At 43.4% G+C, this 26,077-nt stretch overlaps 1 protein-coding gene across 1 annotated transcript in view; it reads right to left on the bottom strand.

The window, feature by feature from the left end:
* PARP1 (poly(ADP-ribose) polymerase 1) overlaps positions 1-26,077 on the bottom strand; it is a 2,301,307-nt gene that overhangs the window by 906,372 nt on the left and 1,368,858 nt on the right. Inside the window, exon 18 of the mRNA XM_044060208.1 lies at positions 21,551-21,634. Within this exon, the coding sequence (XP_043916143.1) occupies positions 21,551-21,634 (84 nt within the window). The remainder of the gene's footprint in view (positions 1-21,550; positions 21,635-26,077) is intronic.

Here is a 26,077-nt window from a genome sequence, read left to right as displayed (position 1 = left end):
GGTAATTTTTGACTGTATAAAATATGGCTGAATCAGTGGGGCATATAAAGGAGATGAGTAACAAAAAAAACAGGTACTGAGCACACAAGTTAACTCAGTCATTTACTCTCAATAAAAGAATGGAAGAGAAAGTGAAAGTATTGTTTAGTTAGAGATAGTGGGGGGAAAAGATATTGTTTAGAGAAGTGTTGGTTTTCCCTCTCTGCAATAGTGCTAATGTTGTAAGCTTCATGGTACACCCTGATAATGAGGAAAACGGCACTGACGGAACAAGACTGGTGTTATAATAAGGATTTCTTTTTTTTTTTCATGGAACTTACAAATGACCACTGAATGTGTAAGTTTGTGTAAAATTCAGTCACTGTCTAGTAATTACCCGAACTGGAAAACGGCAAAGAAAAAAATTTGGAGAGGATGAGAGAAAATCAAGCAGAAAACAGAAACGAGGAAACTCCAGCTGAGAAAAATCCTGCAAAAGCAGTTCATGTTTCAGCTGTGGTACAGGACATGGTTTCCAGTAATTTAAAGGAAAAATATCAAATGCTTACAGAGGTATTTAAAATAAAGGAAACAATGAAGAAATATAACTCAAACAACCAAAAGGAAAATAAAAGTAGAAGCTTTAGCTAATTCAGATAACCTGAAAACTACAAAAATTTAAGGCCGAAATGAAAAGGCCAAGTATGAGACTTTTCAAGATCAGCCATTTCAAAAAATGTAGCGCTGACAAAGCGAGCACAGAAAAATAATTGTTGTGTAAGAATGTACCACAACCTTAGCTGTCCTTCTCTTCCCTAACTGTAGGGAGTGTTGCTGCTTGCAGCACTGGACATTCGGCCAGTATACCAAAGTCTTAGGAGCAGCGGTACGTGCTACATTGCTTGTCAGGGCAATAAACCAACATCGGCTATAAGAGAGAAGTCTGCACGTACCCTCTTCAGAAATGACTGCCGCATACAGTAGTACACCTGGGGAGCAAAGAAAGGAAGCTTTTCAGAACCACATACGCCACCAGGCCAAAGGAACCCAATAAATGTATATGCCTGTTAGGGTGCCCTGTTTGGATGAAGAGAAGGTAGGGAAAGTCACTCCAGATGGACAAAACCAAGCAAGAGGGGGTTTGAGGTGGGGGGGACTGAATACTGCAACATAGAAGAGAAGGACATTTAAGGTTACTGTAAGTTCCAACACAACTATTCTATGTCCTTCTAGTCTCATGTTGCAGTATTCATAACTGTAAGGACAGTATCCAAGCTTTAGGGATGAACCTGGGAGGTAGGTTGAGGGGCCTGGCCTATAAGACCCTGTAAAAAGTACAGTTGTGTACACTTACCATAAATGTAGATGTTTGAGTGTATTCACTGTTGCAGTCATTACATTTGGGTAATCTGCTGGCAGGTTGCCCTCAGTCGGCCTGAATTCCAAAGTCTTGGGTCCTGCGTCGGTTGCTGTCTTTTCTTCCATGACGTCAGGTCGTCAGGGGGTATAAAACATGCAGCCAATGCCATTTTCTTTAGTTTTTCTTGCCCCCGATGTCAGGTGCCCCCAAAAAGGTAGCAATATTATATACATTTATATGCATCAATATAAACTTTACCTTCAGATAAAAAAGCAAATACACCACATAGGTTGTAGATTATAGAGAAGGAAAGAAACTGTAGAATGACAGGGGGATGGCAGGAGGGTAGCCTGGACTGCAACAGTGAATACACTCTAACATCTACATTTATGGTAAAGTGTACACAACTGTACTATGTTCTTCGTGTTTCACTGTTGCAGTCATTATATTTGGGTAGAATCCCAAAGCTATGGTTGGGAGGCTGGAGCTAAATAGCATTAGGTGAGGCTATAAGGCCCTGCAGCACTGCAGTAGCAAAGCCTGCCCTGGACTGGAGAGGCAAATGGTAATGCTTTGTAAAGGTGTGAACAGAACTCCAAGTAGCAGCCTCTAGAATGTCCTTGGTTGGTACTCCTCTGAGAAAGGCTGCTGAAGTAGCTGCAGCTCTGGTGGATTGAGACCTAATGCCCTTGGGCACAGGTTTGCCATGGTGTAAGTAGCAGAAATGGATGCAATGGCTTATCCACTTTGAAATTGTCTAGTTTGAAATAGCCTTTCCTTCTGATCCTGCAGCATATGACACCAGTAATTGCTCAGTTTTTCTTAGAGCTTTAGTCCTGCTCAAGTAGAATCTTAGCTGTCTGTGCATGTCCAAAGAATGCAGAATTATCTCCCCTTTGTTCTGCGGATTTGGATAAAAAGTTGGCAGATTAATAGTTTGGTTAAGAGCCACACTGGAAACCACCTTAAGCATAAAAGTAGGATTTGTCTTCAGAGACACCCTGTCTGGGTAAAATATGATAAAAGGCTCTACAGCCAAGAGGGCCTGTAGCTCTGAAACTCTTCTTGCTGAAGTAATTGCTAGTAGCAGAGCTGTCTTCCATGATAAGAACTTTATATCAGCAGTAGCAGCTGGTTCAAATGGAGGCAGGGTGAGCTTTTCCAACACATAATTGAGGTCCCATGCAGGTAATGGTGATCTTCTAGGAGGCCTTACATTTTTGGCTCCTCTAAGATACTGCTTTAGTAAAGGATGAGAAAAGATTGGTGGCTCTGTATTGTAATGAGACGAAATGGCAGAGGCATGGATTTTGATCGATGAGAAAGATATGCCTTTGTCAAGCATCTCACTTAAGTATTGTAATATCTGAGGAATATGTGGCTCTGCTGTATCAGTTCCTTGTGCTTGATTCCAAGCACAGAATCGCTTCCATTTGCCAGCATACGATTTTCTAGTACTAGGCCTTCTGGCTTCCAAAACGACATTCATCACAGCTTTACTGAGAGGTGTCGTTTGTATGATTACAGGATTAGTCATGCTGCCAGGTTCAGAGTCTGTAATTGATTGTACAGGATCTGATTGTTCTGCTGGGACAGTAGTTGTGTTTTTTGAGGCAAGGTCCAAGCTGGGTATTGATACAAGTTCCTTAGGATTGGGTACCAGTATTGGCGGGGCCAGTCCGTGGCAATTAATATCATCTTTTGCGTCTCTTGTCCGACTTTTAGGAGGACCTTGGGTAGAAGAGGCAGAGGAGGAAAGGCGTAAACGGATAGGTTTTTCCAACTGAAGGGTAGGGTGTCCACATTCCATGCTTGTCTGCGATAAGTCCTTGTGCAGAATCTTTTCAGTTGATAACTTTGAGGAGAGGCAAATAGATCTATGTCTGGGCTCCCCCATTTTTCTGTTATCATGCTGAAGACTTGTGGATTTAGTTTCCACTTGTGAGGATCCATAAGGTTTCTGCTTACATCATCGGCCAGAGTGTTTTGTTTTCCTGGCAGGAATTGAGCTTGAAGATGTATTTGGTAGGTCAAAGCTGTGTCCCACAGTGCCATGGCTAATCTGCAAAGGGGGTATGAGTGTGTGCCCCCTTGCTTGTTTATATACCACATGACTGTGGTGTTGTCCGTCTTTATCATTAGTTGTCCTGGATGAAGCAAGTCCTTGAAGGCTGTTACGGCATTTTGAACAGCTAGCATCTCTTTCTGGTTGATATGTAGATGCATTTGATTTGGTGCCCATATGCCCAGAATGCACCTTCCTGCCATGTCAGCCCCCCAGGCATAATCTGATGGGTCTGTTGTTAAGGTTTGGCTGGCAGGGGGTAGAGTGAAGGGCCGTCCCATGTTTTGGTGACAGACCTTTGCCCACCATAGAAACTCCTGTTGCAGGCAGGGAATGAGAGGAATCATTGTTTCCAGACTGCGTGAATGTTGACTCCATAAACTTTTTAGGTACCACTGAAGTTTCCTCATATGCAGTCTTGCATATGGAATTAGTTGGATGCAGGATGCCATGAAGCCCAGAGCCTGCAGAATTTGTCTTGTAGAAGACTGGGTTTTTGTTGCCATCAGTTTGAAGTAAGTAGTCAGTTGCCTTTGTTTGTCTGGCGTGAGGTAAGCCATCTGGGCAGTTGTAGTCAAGCTTGCACCCAGGAATGTTATCTTTTGAGAGGGTACCAGTTTTGTTTCTTTTCGTTTATTGTGTACCCTAGACATGTTAGAAGCCTTTTCACAAATGCCAGGTGTCGTAGAATTGTCCTTGTTCTCTGCTTGAATTAGACAGTCGTCCAAGTAAGGAAATATTTGTATACTACTTTGCCTGCAAAATGCAATTACCGGTGCCAGGCACTTTGTAAAGACCCTGGGCGCAGTAGATAAGCCAAAGGGCAGTGCAGAGAATTGGTAATGCATTAAACCAGCCGTGAATCTGAGGTATCTTCTGCACGACTGTCTTATTGGGACATGCAGGTATGCCTCTTTTAGGTCTAAAGTCACCAGCCAAGCATTTTTGCCCAGCATGGGCAGAAGCTGCTGCAAAGTGAGCATTCTGAATTTTGGAATGTCCAGGTATGTGTTCAAAATCGATAAATCCAGTATTGGCCGCCAGGCCTTGTCCTTTCTGGGTACCAGGAACAGTCGAGTAAAAACTTTGTCCTTTTTTCTGTTCGGGTACTGTCTGAATGTCCCCCATATCCATGAGGGATGTAACCTGTTTCTGTGCCTCTGCCCATTGATTTTTTGGCAGATCTGGCCAACCATTTGTCACTGGCAGAGTGTGGAAATGGAATCTGTACTCCTGTGATACGATGTTTAGTACCCACTTGTCCTGGCTTATTAACTGCCAATTTTGAGCAAAAGTGCTAATTTTCCCCCTATGGGCGCTGCCAAAAGATAAGTGCTTGGTGTATGCAGAGGGAAGTCATTGGGATTGCTTTCTGTAGGTTTGCGTTATATCTCCTCCAGATTTGGAGGTGGATGTGCCCCATTGCTTTGACCTGTATGAGTCTTGATCCTGGTACCTGGAACCCTTAGGGCGTCTGGATTTGCCCCTTTGAGCTGTCTGACACAGGAAAGGACCATTTTTTTGTAGGCCAGCATCTACTGAATCTTGGTGGCTGCACTTGTAAGAAATCTTTAACAGTTTGCATAGACTTGGCTTTGTCTTCCACTTTCTTTAAAACCTCTTCTGCCTTAATACCAAACAGAGAATCATGCTGTAAAGGTGCATCTAGCAATTTAGCTTTAACATGATCAGGCAAATTTTGTTCCTTTAACCAGGCATGCCTTCTTCACAGATCCAGTAACTGCAGCCCTTCAGGAGGTCTCTAAGGAATCAAAACCACATTGCAAAGTATGCTTTCCAACTTGTTCAGCTGCATGCAATAATTCCTGCAATTCTTTATTTTCTGCGCATTCTGAAATCAACATCATTTTCTGTTTCAGCAATCCCATAACATGTTGTTGGTACTTAAGCATATGAAATTGACAATTTAAGGCCCTGATTGCCAAGGTTGCAGATGTATAAATTTTTTTCCCCATCTGTCCAGTGCCCTAGAATCTGTCAGAGGGGGTAGGGATTTTTGCTGTTGAGGCCTTTACTCCCTTTGGACCCTGTGAAATTGTTTCAGGATCAGCAGCAGGGTTTCTAAATAAAAATGTATGTGAGTCGGGGACTCTGTAATATCTGTCAGGCTTACTGGGAGCCGGAGGGAAGGAGTCAGGGGTCAAGCTTGACTCTGAAAACACATCATCCACAATGTCTAAAACAGGGGGAATGGCTAAATTCCTGAGCCTCTTTTTTTGATTCTGAGAAGTCTTGAATCTCCCAGTGAAAATGCTCCCTCAAAGTATGCAAGGTTTCTCCAAATGAATAATCCTCAGCAGGAGATGCAGGTGGAATAGACTCCTCAGCATCAGAATCCTCATAGGGAGGAACAGATAATTCCTGATCAGAAAAGGAATCAGAAGAAATAGAAACCTGATCTGAAGATTCATAATCAGAGTCTTGCCTAGGCCTCTTATCTGGAAGGGGATGGGTAACCCTGATAAAGGTAATAAGGTCTTCAGCCATTTTGATCATCTGTTTTTAGGCATAGAGGCCTGTGCACGTGGCTCATGCGTTGTTTTTTTTTAGTTTTAGAAGTTGCTTTTGTCTTTGGTTTTGCAGCTTTCGTCGGTTTGATGTACAAATGTTGAGGTCTGAATACACCCTCAGAAGCCGGTGCCTGACAGCGGCTCTGGACCCATCCGAGGGTGATACATCCGTTGATCCAATACCTTGAGTATCTTGCGGCATGCCGGACTCCACATGGGTGACGGTAGAGGCCTGCGACTCGAAGGTAGCGGGTACCAGTGGCTGCAAAGGCGCCTTACTGAGTACCGGCGAACCGGTGACTGGCTTAGAAGCTTCGTTTGTTTTGGATCTCGACAGCCTTTCTCTGTCCTTTTCTTTGCGTTTTTCTATGTACTCCGGTAGTCAGATTGCTATCAGACGACATTTCTGGGTAGTTAAATCGGTTTCCAAAATACTTTGATGCAAAAATATACAGACTCTTAATAGCGCGTTGGTTAAATCTACCACAAAACCGACAGCCAGGCACGTTGTGATCAGGGCCTAGGCAAGGAATACAGTATAAATGGAAATCCTTATGAGGTATTTGCTTCCCACAAGTAATGCAATTAACTTTTTCTGACATCGGTAAAAAGCAAGAAAAATGTTTCCCCAACGGGGTACTTAGCTTTAGTGAAGACTTCGGTTCTGAAACTCAAACTCGAATATTTCAGTCGTCGGCCGACCGGCACTTGCAAACTGCTTCTGCTTTGGGCACCGCGCGGCAAGAAAGACTAAAGAAAATGGCATCGGTTGCATGTTTGATACCCCTGATGACCTGACATCATGGATGAGAAGACAGCAACCGACGCAGGATCCAAGACTTTGGAATTCAGGCTGACTGAGGGCAACCTGCCAGCAGATTACCCAAATGTAATGACTGCAACAGTGAAACATGAAGAACATCTGACCTAGCAATCCCAGTTCTAGCTCTAGAGACCAAGTCTAGCTTTTAGTGCTCGTTAAAAATATGGACTGAGGACCAGGTGGCTGCTTCCAGTATGAAAGCATATTCCACCCCCCTTAAAGGCTGATGAAGAGGCAGCTGCCCTATTAGAATGCGCTCTCATATTGGTAGTTAAAACATTTCTATGAAAGGAATAACAGGCAGAGATGGCTTTAGAAAACCATGATGATATAGTCTGTTTACAGACTGCCTTCCCCAAGGCCCTTCAGTGAAAGGGAACAAACTGGACAGGCTTTCTAATGGATTTGGTCTTATCCAGGTAATACTCAAGCTGTCTATGAACATCCAAGGAATGTAGGGTTTTTTTCAGATGAATTTCGAGGTTGGGGGCAAAAACAGGGAGGTTAATGGCTTGATTCAAGGACAGTTCATTAACCACTAAGCATGAAGGAGGGAGACCCTGTCCTTATGGAAGATTAGGTAAGGGGGGTTTAGCCATCACGGCCTGAACTTCTGAGACTGTTCTGGCGGACGTGAGGGCTACCAGCAGTAGTTTCCTAAGTACATAGTTTCAGGGATGCTGAGTGAGCTGGTTCAAAAGGAGGTACAGTGAGTTTTTCAAAGACAAAATTAAGGTCCCATGAAGGCGGTATCGGTTTTCAAGGGGGCCCGATATGGAGGACCCCTCTTAAGAATAGTTTTACCTCTAATCTGGATGCCAAGGAAGGAACCAACGGGAGACGGATGGAAATGTCTGACAACTGCACCTTAACAAAAGAGTAAGTCAGTCCTGAATGTTGAAGCTTACACAAAAAAGGAAGGACCATAGGTAAAGGAATAAGAAAGGGGTCCTGTTTTTTTCTTCTGACACCACCTGGAGAATCTTTTCAATTTTGACACAATTTCTCCTGGTACTAGGTTTCCTGGCCTCCTGCAGGACATTGAGTACTTCCTCTGAAGATAGGTGTCTGAAGGGGATCAGAACTCTATTACCCATAGAGTGAGTCTGAGGTTGAGCACCTGAGCGTGTATAAGCGATCCCTTGTCTTGTGTGAGTAGGTAGAATTGGTGGGGTAACCTGTGGTAATTGCCCTTGGCTAGTAGGTGAAGAAGAGGAAACCAATGCTGTCTTGGCCAAAAGGGAGTCACCAGCAGGATGTTTGATTTGTCCCTCTGAATCTTCAGAAAGACTTTTTGAATTAGTGCAAAAGGGGGAAACGCATAAAAACACATCCCCGCCCAGGAAGAGGAGTCGTCCACCCCTTCAAGCCTGTGGATATGGATCCCTTGTGCAAAACAGAGGCATCTGCCTGTTCTGGGAGGAGGCAAACAAATCTGCCTGAGGAATACCCCACTTTTGAATAAGGTCCAAAAACATCTCCCTGTGAAGCATCTATTCGTGACAGGGTGCAGAGGTTCTATTGAGAGTGCTCACCATCACAGTCTCTGCTGAAGGAATGCACACTGCTTGCAGGTGGAATGTGCAGTTCTGCTGCCAAGGACCAAATCTGAATTGCCAGACTGCACAGCGGTAGGATCCTGTCCCCCCTGCTTGTTGATATACCACAGGACAGTCATATTGTCTGAGACAACTTTTAAGTTGCCTGGTAGGAGAATTGGGCAGAAAGTTTGCAAGGCTAGAAGGGCCCTCATCTCTGATACTGATGTGGCCCTTTGAGAGAGGACCACTTTGTTTTGTTTGTTGTGGTTTTGCAGGGCTGCTCCCCAACCCACGTCTGAAGCATCTGTGAAAATTTGCTGTGAGGGTGGAGGAATCTGCATATATACTCTGAGGCATATGGCTGCAATCCACCACTGCAGCTTTTTTTTTCAGGCATGGGAGGAGAGGTAGAGGAGTATCCAGTGGGTGTGAATGTTGGTTCCACTGACACCTTAGCACACACTGAAACTTTCATATATGCAGCCTTGCTAATGGAAGCATGGGTATCAACGATGACATGTGGCCTACGACCCTCAGAAATTCCCTGGCTGATAAAGTTTGGAGCGAGAGGAGTATTTGGAGGTAGTGTGTGATGGCTTCCACCTTCTGGCAAGGAATGAAGATTGCCATCTGGTCTGTTTTTATCCTGCACCCCAAGAAAACCAGGTCTTGGGTGGTTGTCAGGTGAGATTTTTCCTGGTTCACAGTGAACCCTAGGTTTGCCAGGGTACTGGATACCGTGCCTAGGTAGTGTGTGGCAATCCTGGTGAAGTATCAAGAGGTCATCTAAGTATGGATATATTTGAATGCCTTGTACTCTGCAGTGGGTGATAACCGGAGCTATGCACTTTATGAACACCCTGGAGGCTGTGGAGAGCCTAAATAGCAATGCAGAAAATTGAAAATGCAAGGAACCCATGCAAAAGCGCAAGAACTTCCTTTAGCTCTGGTGAATAAGAATCTGAAGGTAAGTATCCTTCAGATCCAAGGATACCATGAAGGCTTGGTGAGGAATGAGGGATAGGAGGTGATGCAAGGTGAGTATTTTGAAGGTAGGCACCTTGAGTAATAGTCCGAGTAGAGAAAAATCCAGAATTGGCCTCCAAGGGCCATCTTTTCTTGGAACCAAAAACATCCTGGAGTAAACTCCCTTGTTTGACTGTTCTGGAGGTACACTTTCTATGGTGCCCTGAGTTTGGAGCTAATCCAAAAATTGGGGGGGGAAGAGATGAAGCTGACCTGTAGGCTGTTGTGGTGTCCCCTGGAAGGGAGGAAGTGTCCACCAAGTCATAAATTATCCTTTTTGGGTGATGGAAAGGACCCAGCCTCCGAGGTAATTTTCCGCCAGGAGGGTAGGGAAAGGGTGAGGAGGAGGGATAAGGGAGTTGATCTGGGTAACGGGTTTAAGTCACAGTGGAGGGGCTCTGTCCCGGTCAGGCTGCCTCCAAAAGGGAGTTGGAGTGGAGGTGGAAGGTTGTGCAGGAGTGGAGTGTCTCCTAGTTTGCCTGCATCCCTTAGCCTGTTTGGGATTAGAATGAGATGACTGTCTCCTAACAAAGGTGGTCCTTTGAGGGTAGTTCCTATGATACCTAGGAATAGGAGAGACTAACAAATGTTTTAAATTTTGTACCTCCTTGCCCTTTTCCTGTAGGGATTTAAGGAACTCTGCAGAGACTGCACCAAAAAGGGCCTTACTATCAAGAGAAGCAACTAGCAATTTGTCTGGACATCCATGGAAAGGAGCTGTAACCCCACCCAAAAAAATCTTCTCAGGACAGAACTGGAGGCTGCAGATTTGGAGGATGCCTCTACCGCATGCATCATAACTGCACTTTATGGAGTGCCTGTTCACCTGAGAGGCAGTAGAGAGCAGGGCAGAGAGTTGTGACTTACCAGGAGAGTCTGGCATATCTGGTATCAGTGCAGAGGCTTTTGATAGGGTAATCTAAAACAAACCTAGCCATGCGAGTTTGATAATTTAGGGCTTTGATGCCTAGAGTGGAAGTAGTATACACCTTCTTCCCTAGTCTATCCATAAATTTGCTGTCCTTGTAAGTGGGAAAGAGAGAGGTGGAAGGCAGTTGTCTGGATGATTTATCCGCTGACATTGCAATGGCAGCAGGGTTTGCAGGGGGATTCTTGAATAAAAACTGTGCATCCTGTGGACCTTTATAAAAATCTATCTGGATGTTTGGAATCTGGGGGCTGAGAATCAGGAGTCTGGGATGCAGCCAGAAAGGCATCAAGAAAGGTTGGAAGCAGGGGGGATGCAGATGGAGAGGGCCTGTCCATCTGCAATAATTCAAAGTATCTATTTTTTGTTTCAGAGACATCTAAGGCCTGCCACTTAAAATGTTCTCTCATTAGAGAAATGGTGCTCCCAAAGGAGAATTCTTTCCTGGAGATTCAGAACTAAGATTCCTCCACCTAAGTGGTAATAAAGTCCTTGGGGAGTCTATCTGGGAGCAATAGGTATGTGATTCATCAGAGGATGAGGGTTCTTCTTCTGAATCCTCTAAGGCCTGCACAGGTGTAGGGGCTGGTAGAGGTACCACAGACTGGAGGACGTGGAAGGCCCTGAAAAGATTTTGAGAAAAACCTTCCCATCCAGGAGCTGTTTCAGTTTCTCTATGTTCCCTATGTTTTAATTTCATTTTCCTCTTTACAGGAGTAGAAGGATGTGTTGACTTAGAGGCAGATGCCTGGGAGGGTGGAAAGGTTAGGGTAGGCCCCTCCGACACCCCGAGCTGTGGTTCCCCCTCGCCATCAGGGGCTGATGGCTGATCAGCCTCAGCAGACATACTCTGTTTCCACCAAACTGGCTTCCACCATGGTTCCTGGTTCTAGCTCTGAAACAGGCATCTGCCTCAAGAGTCTCACCAGATTCCTGAGGTGCACTACGGGCATCAGGCCTAACTTTTAGCCTTCTTCCGAGGTGGCTCTTCAGAGGTACCTACCTCACCCTCCATGCCTAATGCTAGGCGCCAGAGCCTCTGTTTTTTTAAATAAAGCTTTAAGGCAGCCAGACGGCTGCAAAGCATTTTTGGTATAAAAGACTTGCAGATACCGCAAGACGTATGGTCATGGCCTTCACCTAAACAAAATAAGCACTTAAGTGTATCCGTATGTGACATTTGTCTTCCACAAGCACACTTCCCCCTCCTAGCTGACATATATATTTGAAAAGCAATAAGAAAGTTAACAAAAAACCCAAAGGGGTACTTATCTGTATCGGACAGCCGAAACAAAAGAACTGGCAACAGGTGGCCCATAGATCACTGCAGCAGATAAGTTCTGAAGGGGGTACGTGCAGACTTCACTTTTCTAGCCAACATTGGTTTATGGCCCTGACAAGCAACATACCATGTACCCCTGCTCTTAACACTTTGGTATACTGGCCGGATGCCCGGTGTTGCAGGCAACAACCTCCCTACAGTTATAAATACTGCAACATGAGAATAGAAGAACATCCTCAGATTTTCTGCTGTGCCACAGAACTGGAAGAACAGACTGTATTAATTTTATGAAAATACGAATAAGCAAACTGTATTGGTTTTCCACAGCAAGATATGTTAATTGAAAGGACACATCAAGTGTTTGCTCCAAATCTGACCACGACACAGCAGGCCAAGGCCTATATTACTAAAGATGCAATTATAACAGCAGAAAGAGTTGATCCCAACAAAACTGCAGCAGAAAGGAAAATTATTAAAAAATTGAGATTAAAAAGTATGCGTGTGGAAAATGAAAACTCACTGTATTCCAGGCAGAAAAGAAGCAAGCTTGTCCTAGCAATCATGAAATGTCAAGAGGCATATGTGATATTCAAGCTGATGTATCCATTTTTTTGAATGCAGCACAGGCCAGGAGGAAATAAAGTGTATCCAATAGAGATTTAAGCCAGCAAGCAGAAGAGGGGTTCTGCTTCTCGTTCTTCTAACAAAGCACAGACAGATTTGGTTGGTGAAACCCTTTCGGCTGCTCCAAAGGAATTGCTTGACAGAGAAAAGAAGCACAGGAACTGACTAGAAGGATTAGAAGTACCTTGGACTTGAACCAGAAACTGGTTTTCAAAGATTGAGATGATCAAGAAGACTGCCAGCAACATGAATTATTGAATATATCAAAGAAAGCATCAATCCCACCGAACATAGGAATAAATATTTGAAATATGAGTTGCAAAAAGTGGTTGAAAAAGACTGCAATTTTGATGACTTTACTGAACTTGTGGGGGAACTGTAAAACATATATATTTGACATCAGTAATGTTTAGGATGACACTGGAAGGAATGAAGATGCAACTAAATGAAAATTTTTGTTCTCTTAATATTTATATAAAAAGTTCCATGATTTAAATTGAATGTTACGTTTTATACAGTATGTAGTCAGAGGTATTTTAAATGTGGGATGGGGGAGTCTTGTGGCTGCTGTATATGTTAAATATCTTAAAGCAAGAAAGTGTTTTTTTTAATGTTATTTTAAGATATACATGCTTTACAGCGTAACAAGATAAAGTCTGGTCAGAAGCAAGCTCAAGGTAATATAAAGTTATGATACTAAGCTGTTGGGGTGGGGAGTTGTATAAAAGTGCATCAACATATGTATAATTAAGACAGCAATTCCCCATTTTTACAAAGGCAGAAGTCTAGATCAATGCCCTTGGTTTAAGCAACACACATTTCTTAAACAAAAAGGCAAGAAAAGCAAGACAGAATGATGAAAAGTACATAAAATGGTAGGGTTTTTTGCATGTTCAAAGTTATCAGTGTTTTTTATCAGTCAGCAAATGCCCTCAGTGGGAGGCAACAAATCTGCAGGTACAAGCAATTGGCCATGGGAAGTCTATACATTGCATGTGGAGTGAAATTTACAAATATTCGTTCATGCATCTACAAAGTTAACAACTACTTTTTAATCACTGCTGTTTTTACTTGAAGACCAGCTGTCAACAAGTACAAACAATCTTGAGAGCATTTAAAGGTACAAAGGCAAGCAGTTGAAAACTAAACTTTTAAACTGTGGGAAACTAATAGGAAGCAACAACCTCTCCAGCAGTCTTAATACTTTAATAGCACTGCACAGTTTTATTTATTTAAATGTAACAAGTGCACACTCTCAAGGCTAAAAGTTAGTCTTTACTGGAAGCATGGAAGTTGTTCTTCACATGTGGGTGGGGAAACAGCGATAATATAAAAACAGATAATCAGTTTAAGTGGGATCACAAGCTGTAACATGTACTTGAGTATGGGTAACCTTAATTTTAGATTATGCATTGCCTGTTGGTGCAGTCAACAATTTGGGGAAATTGCTCCTATCGGGAAGTGTAAACTTAATTTGTTAAGAGATATATATTTGTGTGTTTGTCCCAAGTTAAAAGGGGATGGATGACTGAAATTTTGTTTAGATTCTTGAGTTTTTTTACTGAAACAAAAAGCCTTGCAAAATGCTGAATCCACTCAAATGGAGAAGAGAAGAGGCAACTGCTTAAAAGATCAGCTTGCCAAACAGTGTGTACATGTATGCCTACACTGGAAACACACATTCAAAAGAACTGTAGTGTATAACAGATGCTAGTAAAGATTTCTATTGTAATGGCTACTCTGACTACATTATCATGGAATATAAATGGTCTTGCAGGTAAAGCCAAAACAGCAGAGTATTGAATTATATTAAGAAATGTAGGGTGCAAATGCCAGTATTACAGGAAACATCTGGATAGAACTGATCATGTGAATTTGACAAAAAGAATTTCAGGATGGACATTCAGCAAAATATTAGGGGAAAGGCAAAGAGTAATACTGATTGCTATAGGGGTTCCATTAGTGATACAAAGAGGGGATTATAATGGCAAATTTGTGGTATGAAGAGTCTGTTGGCAAAGGAGAAAGATTATGCTGGCATGTATTTATATTCCACCAAAAACTGCTATTATGGATCTTTACATATATACACATATATATATATATATATATATATATATATATATATATATATATAAGAAACAAGAACAGAAAAAGAACCAGAGGCACAGGCCATCTCTGCGCAAACACCCTAACACACCAAAACGACCCAAAGATCCGCCAGGAGCCTTGGTGGGGGAAGGTGGGAGGGTGTGATGAATGGAAGATCAACAACTCAGATGGAACGTTATGGTAAGACATAACTTCTTTATCTGAAGTTGTTAATCTTCTTCAATTCCTCACTGATATGACAGAGTCCCTAGCTACTACAGAATCTGGGTGGCCCTCATGGAAGAACATTCCGGAGAACCATAGAACCAAAGGCAGCTCTACCCCTGGAGATCAGATCCAATTTGAAATGCTTGATAAAGGTATGGGGTTTAGTCCAAGTGGCAGCTGCACAAATATCATCCATGGAAGCCCTAGTATGAAATGTGACAGAAGCGTCCACAGCCCTAGTGGAATGAGGTTTAATGCGGCCAGGAGCGGATTCCTCCTCCAGAGAATAAACAAAGGAGATGCAGTCCCGAAGCCATTTAGACAAGGTAACCTTAGACACTGCCGATCCCTTTCCTAGAGCCCGGAAAGGCAACAAAAAGCTGATCTGACTTTTGAAAATACTTTGTCCTGTCCAAATAAAACCGCAATTGTCTGTGGACATCCAAGGAATGGAGACCGTATTCCCTTTTGTTGGTATAATTAGGGAAAAACACGGGCAACTCAATGGACTGATTAATAAAAGAATTCTGAAACCACCTTAGGTAAGAAAGTGGGATTGGTGCGAAGTGATACTCTGTCCTTATGGAAAATCAAATAAGGACTTTTAATGCATAATGCTTACAGCTCTGATACACGTCTGGCTGAAGTAACCGCCACCAGAAACAAAGTCTTCCAGGACAGAAACTTCACATCACAGGTTGCAACCGGCTAGAAGGGAGGTAGAGTCAAAGTTTGAAGCACCCTAGACAGATTCCATGATTCCACAGGTTGCCTAATGGGAGGTCTAGAATGAAAAAAACCCTTCAAGAAAGTCTTACACAGACGGGAAGAAATAATAGGAATTCCATCTGAACCATCATGGAAATTGGAGATGGCAGCGAGATGCACCCGAATCGTGGATGCAGAAGCCCCGTTAAGGAAAAGCTTGGTCAGGTATTGAAGAACTGTAGCTACTGGAACAGAAACAAAATCCAGAGATAGCTCTTGTGCCCACAAGGTAAAACATTTCCACTTGTCTTTATAAAGTTTTCTGGTAGAAGGTTTGTGGGAGGCCAAAATAATATTCCGTACCGGGGAAGAAAGTGACTCAAGCCTGGCTACTAACGGAACTGGAGCAACCAAGCTGTCAGTTTGAGAGTGGCCAGATTTGGAGATGACAACCCTTGGGGGTGAGAGATGAGATCCTGAAGGAAGTCTAGAATCCAAGGGGGTCGGAGCAGATGTGGTTGAAGGAAGGGGAACCAAACCTGACTAGGCCAGAACGGGGCAATGAGAATAATCCTGCTTCTCAACCGAGTAGCTTTCTTTAATACCAACGGCATCAAAGGAATGGGAGGATAAGTGTACAGGAGACCCGTGGGCCAATCAAGAGTCAGAGCATCCCTCGGGGACGGCCCCTGCAGAGGAAAAAGGGCAAAATAGCAGCTGCACTTCGCACTGGAAGGGGAGGCAAGATCGCAGCAAGGCCGGCCCCAGCAGTTGAAAATTTTCTCCGCCACTTCTGGGTTGAGAGACCATTCATGCAGAAGCAAGATGCATCTGCTCAGCCTGTCCGCAATCACGTTGGAACTCCCCGGGATGTGTGTAGCAATCAGGAAATGGTTGGTAGCTATTGCCCACTGCCAAATTCTCATGGCTTCGTGGCAAAGGGGGTAAGATCTGGTCCCTCCCTGCTTGTTGATGTACCAGACCACAGACATGTTGTCGGACTGGATAGCAATCGGTCCGAGAGGAAGAGGAGGGTGGAGAGACAGTAACACAGCTCTGAGCACTAGAACGCTGATGTGCAAGTCGACTTCTAGGAGATCACGTGCCTTGAACAGATCTTCCCTGAAAATGGCCCCCACACCCCATCAGGGAAGCGTCCGTAGTCACCGTGGCGCTGGGCTGAAAAGGATGAAAGGGGCGACACCACAGACTTTCGTCCATTCTCATTCACCAGAGGAGATCCTGCTTGCAAAGATCGTGATGAGGATTAGTGCATTCAAGGGATGATGATTGTGTATCCACTGAGTTTGAAGAAGCCACTAACAGGCGCATATGGAGCCTGGCCAATGGAACAATGGGAATGGCTGCCGCCATGGAACCCAGAGCCTGCAGAACTGCCTTGCAGACACTTTCCTGTAGTAGAGTATCACTTGCACTTGTGTTCTCAGTCTTACGAGCCTGTGATGAGGAAGAGATATTAGACCAAGTTGAGTGTTGAACATAGCCCCTATGAATTCCAATTGTTGTGAGGGTTTTGATTTTTCCCAATTGATAGTAATACCCAGAGACTCTGCCAGAGACAGTGTGTGTCGCAGGGCCTTGGTCAGTAGATGCTCGGTGGGGCGGAGAGGAACCAATCACCCAGATAAGGAAACACCTGGAATCCGTGCAGTCAAGCAAGCTGTCACCACTGCTAGACATTTCATGAACACTCTGGGGGCCGTCGAAAGACCGAAAGCCAGGGCTCTGAATTGGAAATGATTGGCTCCCAGCCGGAAGCGCAAAAGCCTCCTGGAGCGTTTGTCCATTTTGAGGTGGTAATACGCATCCCGGAGATCTAGAGAGCACATCCACACACCCTCCCGAAGACATGGAAGGATGGATTGAATAGTGACCATGTGGAACTTGGTCTGTATAACTGACTCGTTCACACGACTGAGATCCAGAATGGGCCTCCAGTCCCCAGTCTTTTTTGGCACCAAAAAGAGTCTGGAGTAGAACCCGAATCCGCATTGATCTGGGGGGACCTTTTGGATGACTCGCCTTAGAAGAAGCTTCTTGATTTTGGAAGCTGCCTCTTCCCTTTGACTGGGTGGAACGTCGGGAAGGGAGAATTGAGGTCTTGGAAAGGATTTGAGGGGAATGTGATAGCCTCTGGTGATAATTCTCTGCACTCATAAATAGTTGGTAATGGAGGACCAGGCTGATTGGTGCAAAGAGAAATGCGCCCCGACTGCTTCCAGAGGAAAGCAATCGGGCAACGCTTCAGGAACATTGATAGGGCCTACCAGAGAAAGAATCTCTGGAGCCCTGATTCCGTTAACACCCTCTGCCTCTAAAGGGACGTCTTCCACTATCGGACCCTCCTCTGCCTTTGGAGGAGTCCTCGCCATGTGCATCATGAAAGAAACCTTGCGACTTTTTGTGCCACAACTTCCCACTCCTCTGACTTCTGGAGAAGGAACGCTGAGGTTTGGAGAAGCGCAGGCCCACGGCAGACGAGGTCTTTCCATCCTGCTCGCACCTGGCCAAAGTATCCTTGACCTTAGAACCAAAGAGCACGGAGGGCTCAATGGAATCAATGGAATCAATGGTTCAAAAAGGAAGACTAAGGAATCCGGCAGGTCAGAAATGCGCATCCAAGCAGGACGTCGGACAACCACGCCAGCACTTGCTGCTTTAGCTGCTCCTTCAGTTGCGTGGGAGAGCAACCTCATGGAGGAATTCGAAATTGCTTCAAGGGTGGCAAGTTAGTAGGCCACTTTGTCACGTGCTCCATCCGACACAACCCGCAAGGCTACCAGAGAGTTCGGAAATAAGATCTCTCTGGAGTCTCGTAAAGTGTGCCAAGAAATTCAGCAAACGCACGGCAAAGGTCGCTGCAGTAAAGACTCGCTTCATTAGCCTGTCCACCGCCCGGGACTCCCTGTTGGGTGGGTGAACAGCCGGACTCCCTTCTGCCAAGTCCTTCTTTGTGGCCACCGCCACCACCACAGCATCTACTGGCAAGCCTTTCAACCAAAGGGGTTGATCCTCTGGAGGAGAAAGTACTTTGTCTGATCTCCTGGGGATAGCTTCTACTGAATCCGGACTCTTCCATGCTCGCTGCACAATGAATTTGACCAACTCATCTGCAGGAGGGGTCACCCAGGACGTAGTGGGCCGGAAACGGAAAGCTTATAAGAATACGGATTCTTCCGGGGAAGGGTTGGAAGATTTCCAGTCACCCTGCTAACTCAAAATGTCCAAGATGTCCCCAAAGGAAACATAGTCAGGGGGTGATCTAGGAGAACCTTCCCCATCATCGTAATTCGTATCTTCAGTAAGGGACTTTTCAGGTGAGTCCATGTGTTTTCTTTTGCACACCCTCTTCCGAGGGGGTTCTTCGGTGGGAATGTCCAAAGAAGCCTCGGAAAAGGGGGTCCCATGCCAAGGGCTGGCAATGGCTGAGTAAGGGGGGGAACCAAAGGAGGAGGTGACTGAGGAGGATTGTTAGCCGCCAGCGCCCTCTCAATAATCCGGAAGGCAGGCCCACACGAAGAGGGATGGGAGTCCGGAACCGAAGAGGACTGAATCAGAACCGGGGTCACATCCCGCTCCGAATGGCCTACCTCCAGGACTGACATCTGAGAAGGGTTCAGTGCGGAAATAACTCTCGAATCCGAAACGGGATCCGAGAAGGGAGTCAGTGCCAGGGCCGGAACCGAATATTCCACTCCCGAAGCAAGGGATAGAGTAAGGTGAGTTGTTGTCGGAACTGAAGTCCACCAGGACTTAGATGCTTCAGGCATCAAAGCAGTCAGCGCCGAAGGAAGGGGTCCCACTGAAAGCAATGGGTAAAGGGGCCTTGGGACCGAAAGATGCCCATCAGGGAAATACACACACATCTATATATATAGCTATATATATATATATATATATATATATATATATATATATATATATATATATATATATATATCTATATATATATCTATATATATATCTATATCTATCTATATATCTATCTATATATATATCTATATATCTATCTATATCTATATATATATATATATCTATATCTATATATATATATATATCTATATATATATCTATATATCTATATATATATCTATATATATATATATATCTAGATATATATAGATATATATAGATATATATATATATCTATACATATATATCTATACATATATATATATACATACAACTAAATATATATATATATATATATATATATATATATATATAGATATATATATATATATATATATATATATATATATATATATATATATATATATATATATATATATATGTGTGTGTGTATGTATGTATGTACACACACACACAGCACATATCTGGAGGACGCAGTGGTAGCATGGTCACTTCACAGCAAGAGATTTTCCAGTTCGATTCTTGGCTGGGATGCCTTTTGTGTGGAGTCTGCATGTCCTCCCTGCGTTCCTGTGGGTTTCCTCCTGGTGTTCCGGTTTTGTTCCACATCACAAAAACATACATCTGAAACATTTCTCCCTGGGCCACCGCTAAAAATTGGCTTAGTTCCAAAATGGACTTTACCGGTAAACAAACGTTAAAAATAAAAATTTTTTGCAAAGCCTTAATATAACTTAATTGGCTGCCTAAAAGCACTTAAGGGTGGTCAAAATCTGAAGAGACTAACTGAAGTACTGAATGATTTTTAGCAAAAGGAAGGAACAAATTACATAAACATTGTTCGGGAGTAAGGGTGAGATTTAAGGGAAGGCAGAAATCAAGCAATTTATGTACTGTTGGGAGTGAAGAATTATAAAAAAAAAATGTAATGTACAATGCATGTGAATGAAAAAAATATATAATTTGTTTTCTTTTCTATTAATGCATGTATGCCTATGCTGCAAATGATAATTTTATAAATGGTGTTAAAAAAATGTAATGGCAAAATTCTTCTCAGCTTTAGGACAGTAACTGGCATGAAGAAAAGGAGCAATAAAATGTCCTCAAATGGCCACTTAGCTTTCAAAGACTTGCAACAGGATCTCTGGGTCTGTCATCCTATGGCAAACTCCTAAGTGCTACGAATGCAACAGTGAGTTTACAATGAATCTAACAGAAAATCATCTGTTGCTGTAGTCCTTTAAGGATACATGTGCCTGCCCATTATTTAAATTACCCATGGACTGAAATGAATACACAAAGAAAAACAGAAATGCCATCAGCCTAAGCAAAAGCAGCCTTAAAGTGTCACTGAACAGTTTGGGTCAAGCCTTTTGCAGCAGAGACATGAGATGCTTACAGTGGTGTGTTGCTTTTCTCCAAACATCATTACAGTTTTAAAACTGCATACTAAATCATTTGAGAAATATTAGTTTTGCTTATGCAACCAGATGACTTTACCCTTCAGTTATGTCCATAGACTTTAACAGATGCACCACTGTGCCTCAGCAGGGGTGTCAATTAAAATCTATGCACTCAGCATCATGCTATCCCTATGGTTATGCAACTGAGGAATGAAGTCAACTCTGTATGACTGATTTTAATACAACGCTTACAGATTTTTTTAAAGAATAGTCAAGAAATAAAAGGCATGATAGAGATGCATAGCAGGAAAGCATTATGGCACAGTAAACATCAAATGCCACAATACAGCTATCAAATGTTTACAGAATTAACAAAAATGAAAGTAATACTCAAAAGAAGAAAATCCAGTGAAATGCACAGTAAATTAGCCTGCTTGTGTCACAGCAGACTTCTCCAGTGAACAGGGTTTGAGGATCAACCAGTAATTTGCTACTGTCATTGATTACCCAAGAAATAATTCAAGTACCCAGAGCTGCATCAGCTCTGCATGTTGAAGGGCTTCATGCACACTGTAATCAAATGGGAAATGATTTGTGTTTTCTGAGGTAGAGTATCTTCATGGACTTTTTTTTTTACTCACCCCGGGAGTGGTATCTGGTTAAGTGATTTGCTCAGAGTTGCAGTTCGGCGATGGAGGCTGTAGGAATCAAACTTTCCACCTCTGGACCACAGAAAACAAATCAACAGTTTCTTAATCCTCTAAGCCAACTACCAGACAGCTGGGAATAGCAGACAAGAAAAAAAGACTATTGCCACTTAAAACCAAGACAAAGGCTCAAAAAAGTTCTCTCTCTCAAATGATATAAACTACATAAAAACAAGCCTTGCAGATATGAGTGAAATGCAACTTAAGCATCATGAAATGAGCATATCAGTTATGGAAAAGGCAACGAAGACACACAGGGCTATGCTGACATCTGAAATTATCTAAGTGCAAAATCCTAAAAATGTTAACATTTAAGGACTTTAGAGTTCTCTGTAGGTTTGCTAAGTGTCCATTACATACCTGCTGGACCTCAGTCAGAATAGAGTACGCACTCTGTATTTGTCGTTTGCTTAGTTTCCCCAAAGGCATCTTCTGGAGATCTATCTGTTGGGCATTAAATTTAAACAGTTAAAAACACAAACACAATACTCCTGAAAATAAGCTATCCCGTTTTCTACATACAGATCTGCTTGTTAGACAAATGAGCAGTCAATGAAAAAACACATTACCTTCGTATTGACCATCAAGTTTCCAAACACAACACAAATATACATGCAAAAATATATAAATACTAACAACCACTCACTCACCAAACAGTATCACATCTGCTCATTACATTTATCACTTGCTGGCTATGGAATTAACAATGAGAAATTATGAAGACAAACAACTCAAAGGGTTAACCTTGCTTCTCTGGCTGCAACCTTTCAAAGCTCAGTCCTGTATTACTGTGCAACTTTACTAATCATACCAGTTAAAAAAATAAATAAATTAAAAATAAAAAAACTCAACCGACTGTCACAAAAACATGGTGATTCACACCTGGCTAATAATGCTGCTCTCATTACAGGGCCAGTTTTGGAAAGTGGAGGCCCGCTGTGATGCAGGAAAGTGGGTCCCAGCAAAACATAGGCACACCCACACAAGACAGCAATGGAAAAGTACAGCTGTGTACACTTACCATAAATGTAAATGTTCGAGTGCATTCACTGTTGCAGTCATCACATTTGGGTTATCTGCTTGCAGTAGCCCTCAGCCGGCCTGATTAACAAAGTCTTGGGTCCTGCGTCGGTTGCTGTCCTCCTTCCGTGACATCAGGGGTATTAAACATGCAGCCGACGCCATTACATTAGTTTTTCTTGCCATAGATGTCAGGTGCCCCCCTAATGGGAAGCCATATAATCTATAAATATACAACGTTATACCTCCAACAAAAAAGCAAATACACCAAAAAGCTTTTGAGCATAGTAAAAGAAAGTAGAGGTATAGCCAAAAAAGGTAAGGGGGCTGGGGGTAGGGTAACCAGGACAGCAATAGTGAATACACTCGAACATCTACATTTATGGTAAGTGTACACAACTGTACTATGTTTTTCGTGTTTCACTTGCTGAAGTAATCACATTTGGGTAGATTCCCAAAGCTAAGGATGGGAGAAGGAATTTAGATAGCATTAGGACCAGCTATAAGGCCCTGCAAGGCTGCAGTGGCAAAGCCAGCTCTGGATTTAGAGAAAACTGGCAGATGGTAATGCTTGATGAAAGTATGTACAGAACACCAGGTAGCAACTTCTAGGATGTCCCTGGTAGGGACACCTCTGAGAAAGGCTGTAGAGGTAGATGTAGCCCTGGTTGAGTGGGGTCTGATCCCCTGGAGGATAGGTTTTCCATGATGCTTGTAGCAGAAATGAATGCAATGGTTTATCCATTTGGAAATGGTTTGCTTTGAAATAGCCTTCCCGTCTGCCCCTGCAGCAAATGCCACCAGCAGTTGTTCAGATTTCCTTTAAGGTTTCGTCCTGTCCAAGTAGAACCTAAGTTGCCTGTGCACATCTAATGAGTGCAGTATCCGTTCCCCTTTGTTCTGTGGATTAAGAAAGAAGGTTGGCAAATGAATGGACTGATTAAGAGTCACACTGGATACCACCTTGGGCATGAAGGAGGGATTGGTCCTGAGGGACACCCTGTCCACATGAAAAATGATGAAAGGCTCCACTGCCGTAAGGGCCTGTAATTCAGATACCCTATTTGCTGAAGTTACTGCTAAAAGGAAAGCTGTTTTCCAAGAAAGGAATTTTAAATCTGCAGTACCAGCTGGCTCGAAAGGAGGAAGGGTGAGTTTCTCCAATACAAAAAGTTAAGGTCGCAGGCTGGAGTTGGAGCTCTCCTGGGTGGTCTTAAATTTTTGGGACCTCTGAGGAACTGCTTGGGCAGTGGAAGAGAGAAGAGGGGAGGTTGTGTGTTATAATGAGCTGAAATGGCTGAGGTGTGAATTTTTACTGAGGAAAAAGACAGGCCCTTGTGAAGCATCTCAGTTACGTATTGTAAAATCTGAGGTAAATTGGGCACTGCTGTGCTCATCCCTTGAGATTGGTTCCAGGCACACAATCTTTTCCATTTTTCAGCACAAGATTTTCTAGTACTAGGCCTCCTTGCCTCTAAAATGACATCCATCACTGCTTTACTGAGGGATGGTAAAGGAGAGCTTAGGTAATTAGCCAGGCTGCTGAAACAGCAGGGTAGGAGTCTGAAGCAGGTGCCATGGGGCCAACAGTGACACACTGCGCAAGTGGGGATACCAGTGTTGGAGTGGCCAGGTTGGTGCCATCAAAATCATCCTTGGTTTGTCTTGTTTGATCTCTGGTAGTACTTTGGAGAGCAGAGGCAGAGGAGGAAAGGTATAAACTGATAGGTTTTTCCAGTTGAAGATCAGAGCATCCACCCTTCCAAGCTTGTCTGTGGGGAGTCCTTTCACAAATTTTTTCCAATTGATAGTTCTGGGGGGAGGCAAACAGGTCTATTAATCTAGGCTCCCCCATTTGCTTGTCAACATGCTTAAAATCCTTGGTTCTAGTTTCCACTAGTGTGGGTCCATGAGGGTTCTGCTTAGTCCATCTGCCAGTGTAATTAGGTTTTCTGGCATGAATTGAGCTTGCAGATGTACTTGGTAGCTCAAGGCTGTGTTCCACAATGCCATGGCTAATCTGCAGAGGGGGTAGGAATGTGTACCCCCTTGCTTGTTTATGTACCACATAACGGTGTTGTCAGTCTTTACCATTAATTGTCCTGGAAGAACGTGGTCCTTGAAGGCTGTCATGAGCATTCTGTACAGCTAACATTTCTTTATGATTGATGTGAAGTGCATTTGAACTGGGTTCCATTTGCCCTGAATGCACCTCCCTGCTAGGTGCGCCCCCCATGCATAGTCTGATGCGTCTGTTGTTAGGGTTTGGGAGGCAGGGGGTAGTATGAATGGTAGTCCCTTGTTTTGGTAGTAGGCCTCTGCCCACCAAAGGAACTCTATGTGTAGGCAAGGTATGATAGGAATCATTGCTTCTAGATCCTGAGAATGTTGATACCATAGGCTTTTTAGATAACATTGTAGTTTCCTCATATGCAGTCTTGCATATGGAATTAGAAGAATGCAGTAAGCCATGAACCCCAAGGCTTGTAGTATTTGCCTTGCAGATAGCAGGGTTTTTGTGACCACTTGTTTGAAGTAGGTTGGCAAGTGAATTTGTCTCTCTGCCGTGAGGAAAGCCATCTGGGAAGTTGTACTCAAGCTTGCTCCCGGGAATATAACTTGTTGACAGGGTACCAGGTGTACAAAAGCTAGAGGATTCAAATGTCTGTCCTGGCTTTCTGCCTGAATTAGACAATCATTCAAATATACCAATACCTGGATATTTCTTTGCGTGGAAAATGCAATGACTGGAGCTAGGCACTTTGTGAATACCCTGGGCGCAGTAGATAAGCCTAAGGGCAGTGTAGAGAACTGACAGTGCGCGTGTAGCCTGCTTTGAAGCATAGGTATCTCCTGCAAGATTCCCTGATTGGAATGTGCAGGTATGCTTCCTTTAAATTTAGTGTTGCCAACCAGGCATCTTTGCTTAGCATAGGAAGCAACTTGTGAAGAGTCAGCATCTTGAATTTTGGAATCACCAAAAAGGTGTTTAGAGTAGGCAGGTACAGGATAGAACGCCATGAATCGTCTTTTCTGGGTACCAGGAAAAATCTCGAGTAGAAACCTTGTCCCTTTTTCTCTTCTGGTACCAACTGAATAGCCCCTATGCTTAAGAGAGAGAGTACTTGCTTTTGGGCCTCTGCCCCCTGCTTTGGAGGTAGATCCGGCTAACCGCTTGGAGTTGGTGACGGGTGGAAGTGAAATCTGTATCCTTGGGACACTATTATTTAAAACCCATTTGTCCTGGGTAATGAATCCCCAGTTCTTTGCATGAAGTGCAGTCTTTCCCCCCAAAGGGATGTCAGTTGAGAAGTGCTTGGAAGTTTTAAAAAGAAGTCATTGAGACAGTTTACCATAGGAGGGAGTTTTATTACTCCCAAATATGGAAGTGGAGGCCCCCCCACTGCTTAGTCCTGTGCGTCCCCAGAGACTGAAGCCTGGGTGCTCTACTGGATCTGGGTTTGGACTGAGAAGGTCTGGAAGAGGCAGGAAAGGACCAATTCTTAGAAGGCCAATGCCTACTAAATCTTGGAGGTTGCACTTGTAAAAGTCTAACAGTTTGCATAGATTTAGCTTTTTCTTTTCTTTTTTTTTTATCTTTTTAAGAACTTCTTCTGCCTTGTTGCCAAACAAGTGGCCCTGACTTAAGGGAGCATCCAGTAATTTCACTTTAACCTGATCTGGCAAGGATTGTTCCTTAAGCCAAGTCTGCCTTCTAAGTACAGACCCAGTTACCGCAGCCCTGCAAGATGCCTCTAGTGAATCAAAACCACATTGCAATGTATGTTTACCAACTTGTTCAGCAGAATGCATAAAATCCTGTAAATACTTATTTTCAACACAATCAGGAGTCAACATCCTTTTCTG

This window comes from Protopterus annectens, chromosome 1.part2 (assembly GCF_019279795.1).
Source record: "Protopterus annectens isolate FY-2018-M chromosome 1.part2, PAN1.0, whole genome shotgun sequence".
In the NCBI taxonomy this organism is placed as follows: domain Eukaryota; kingdom Metazoa; phylum Chordata; order Ceratodontiformes; family Protopteridae; genus Protopterus; species Protopterus annectens.
The sequence above is the reverse complement of the archived record's forward strand: the minus strand, read 5'-3'. Positions and strand labels throughout refer to the sequence as shown.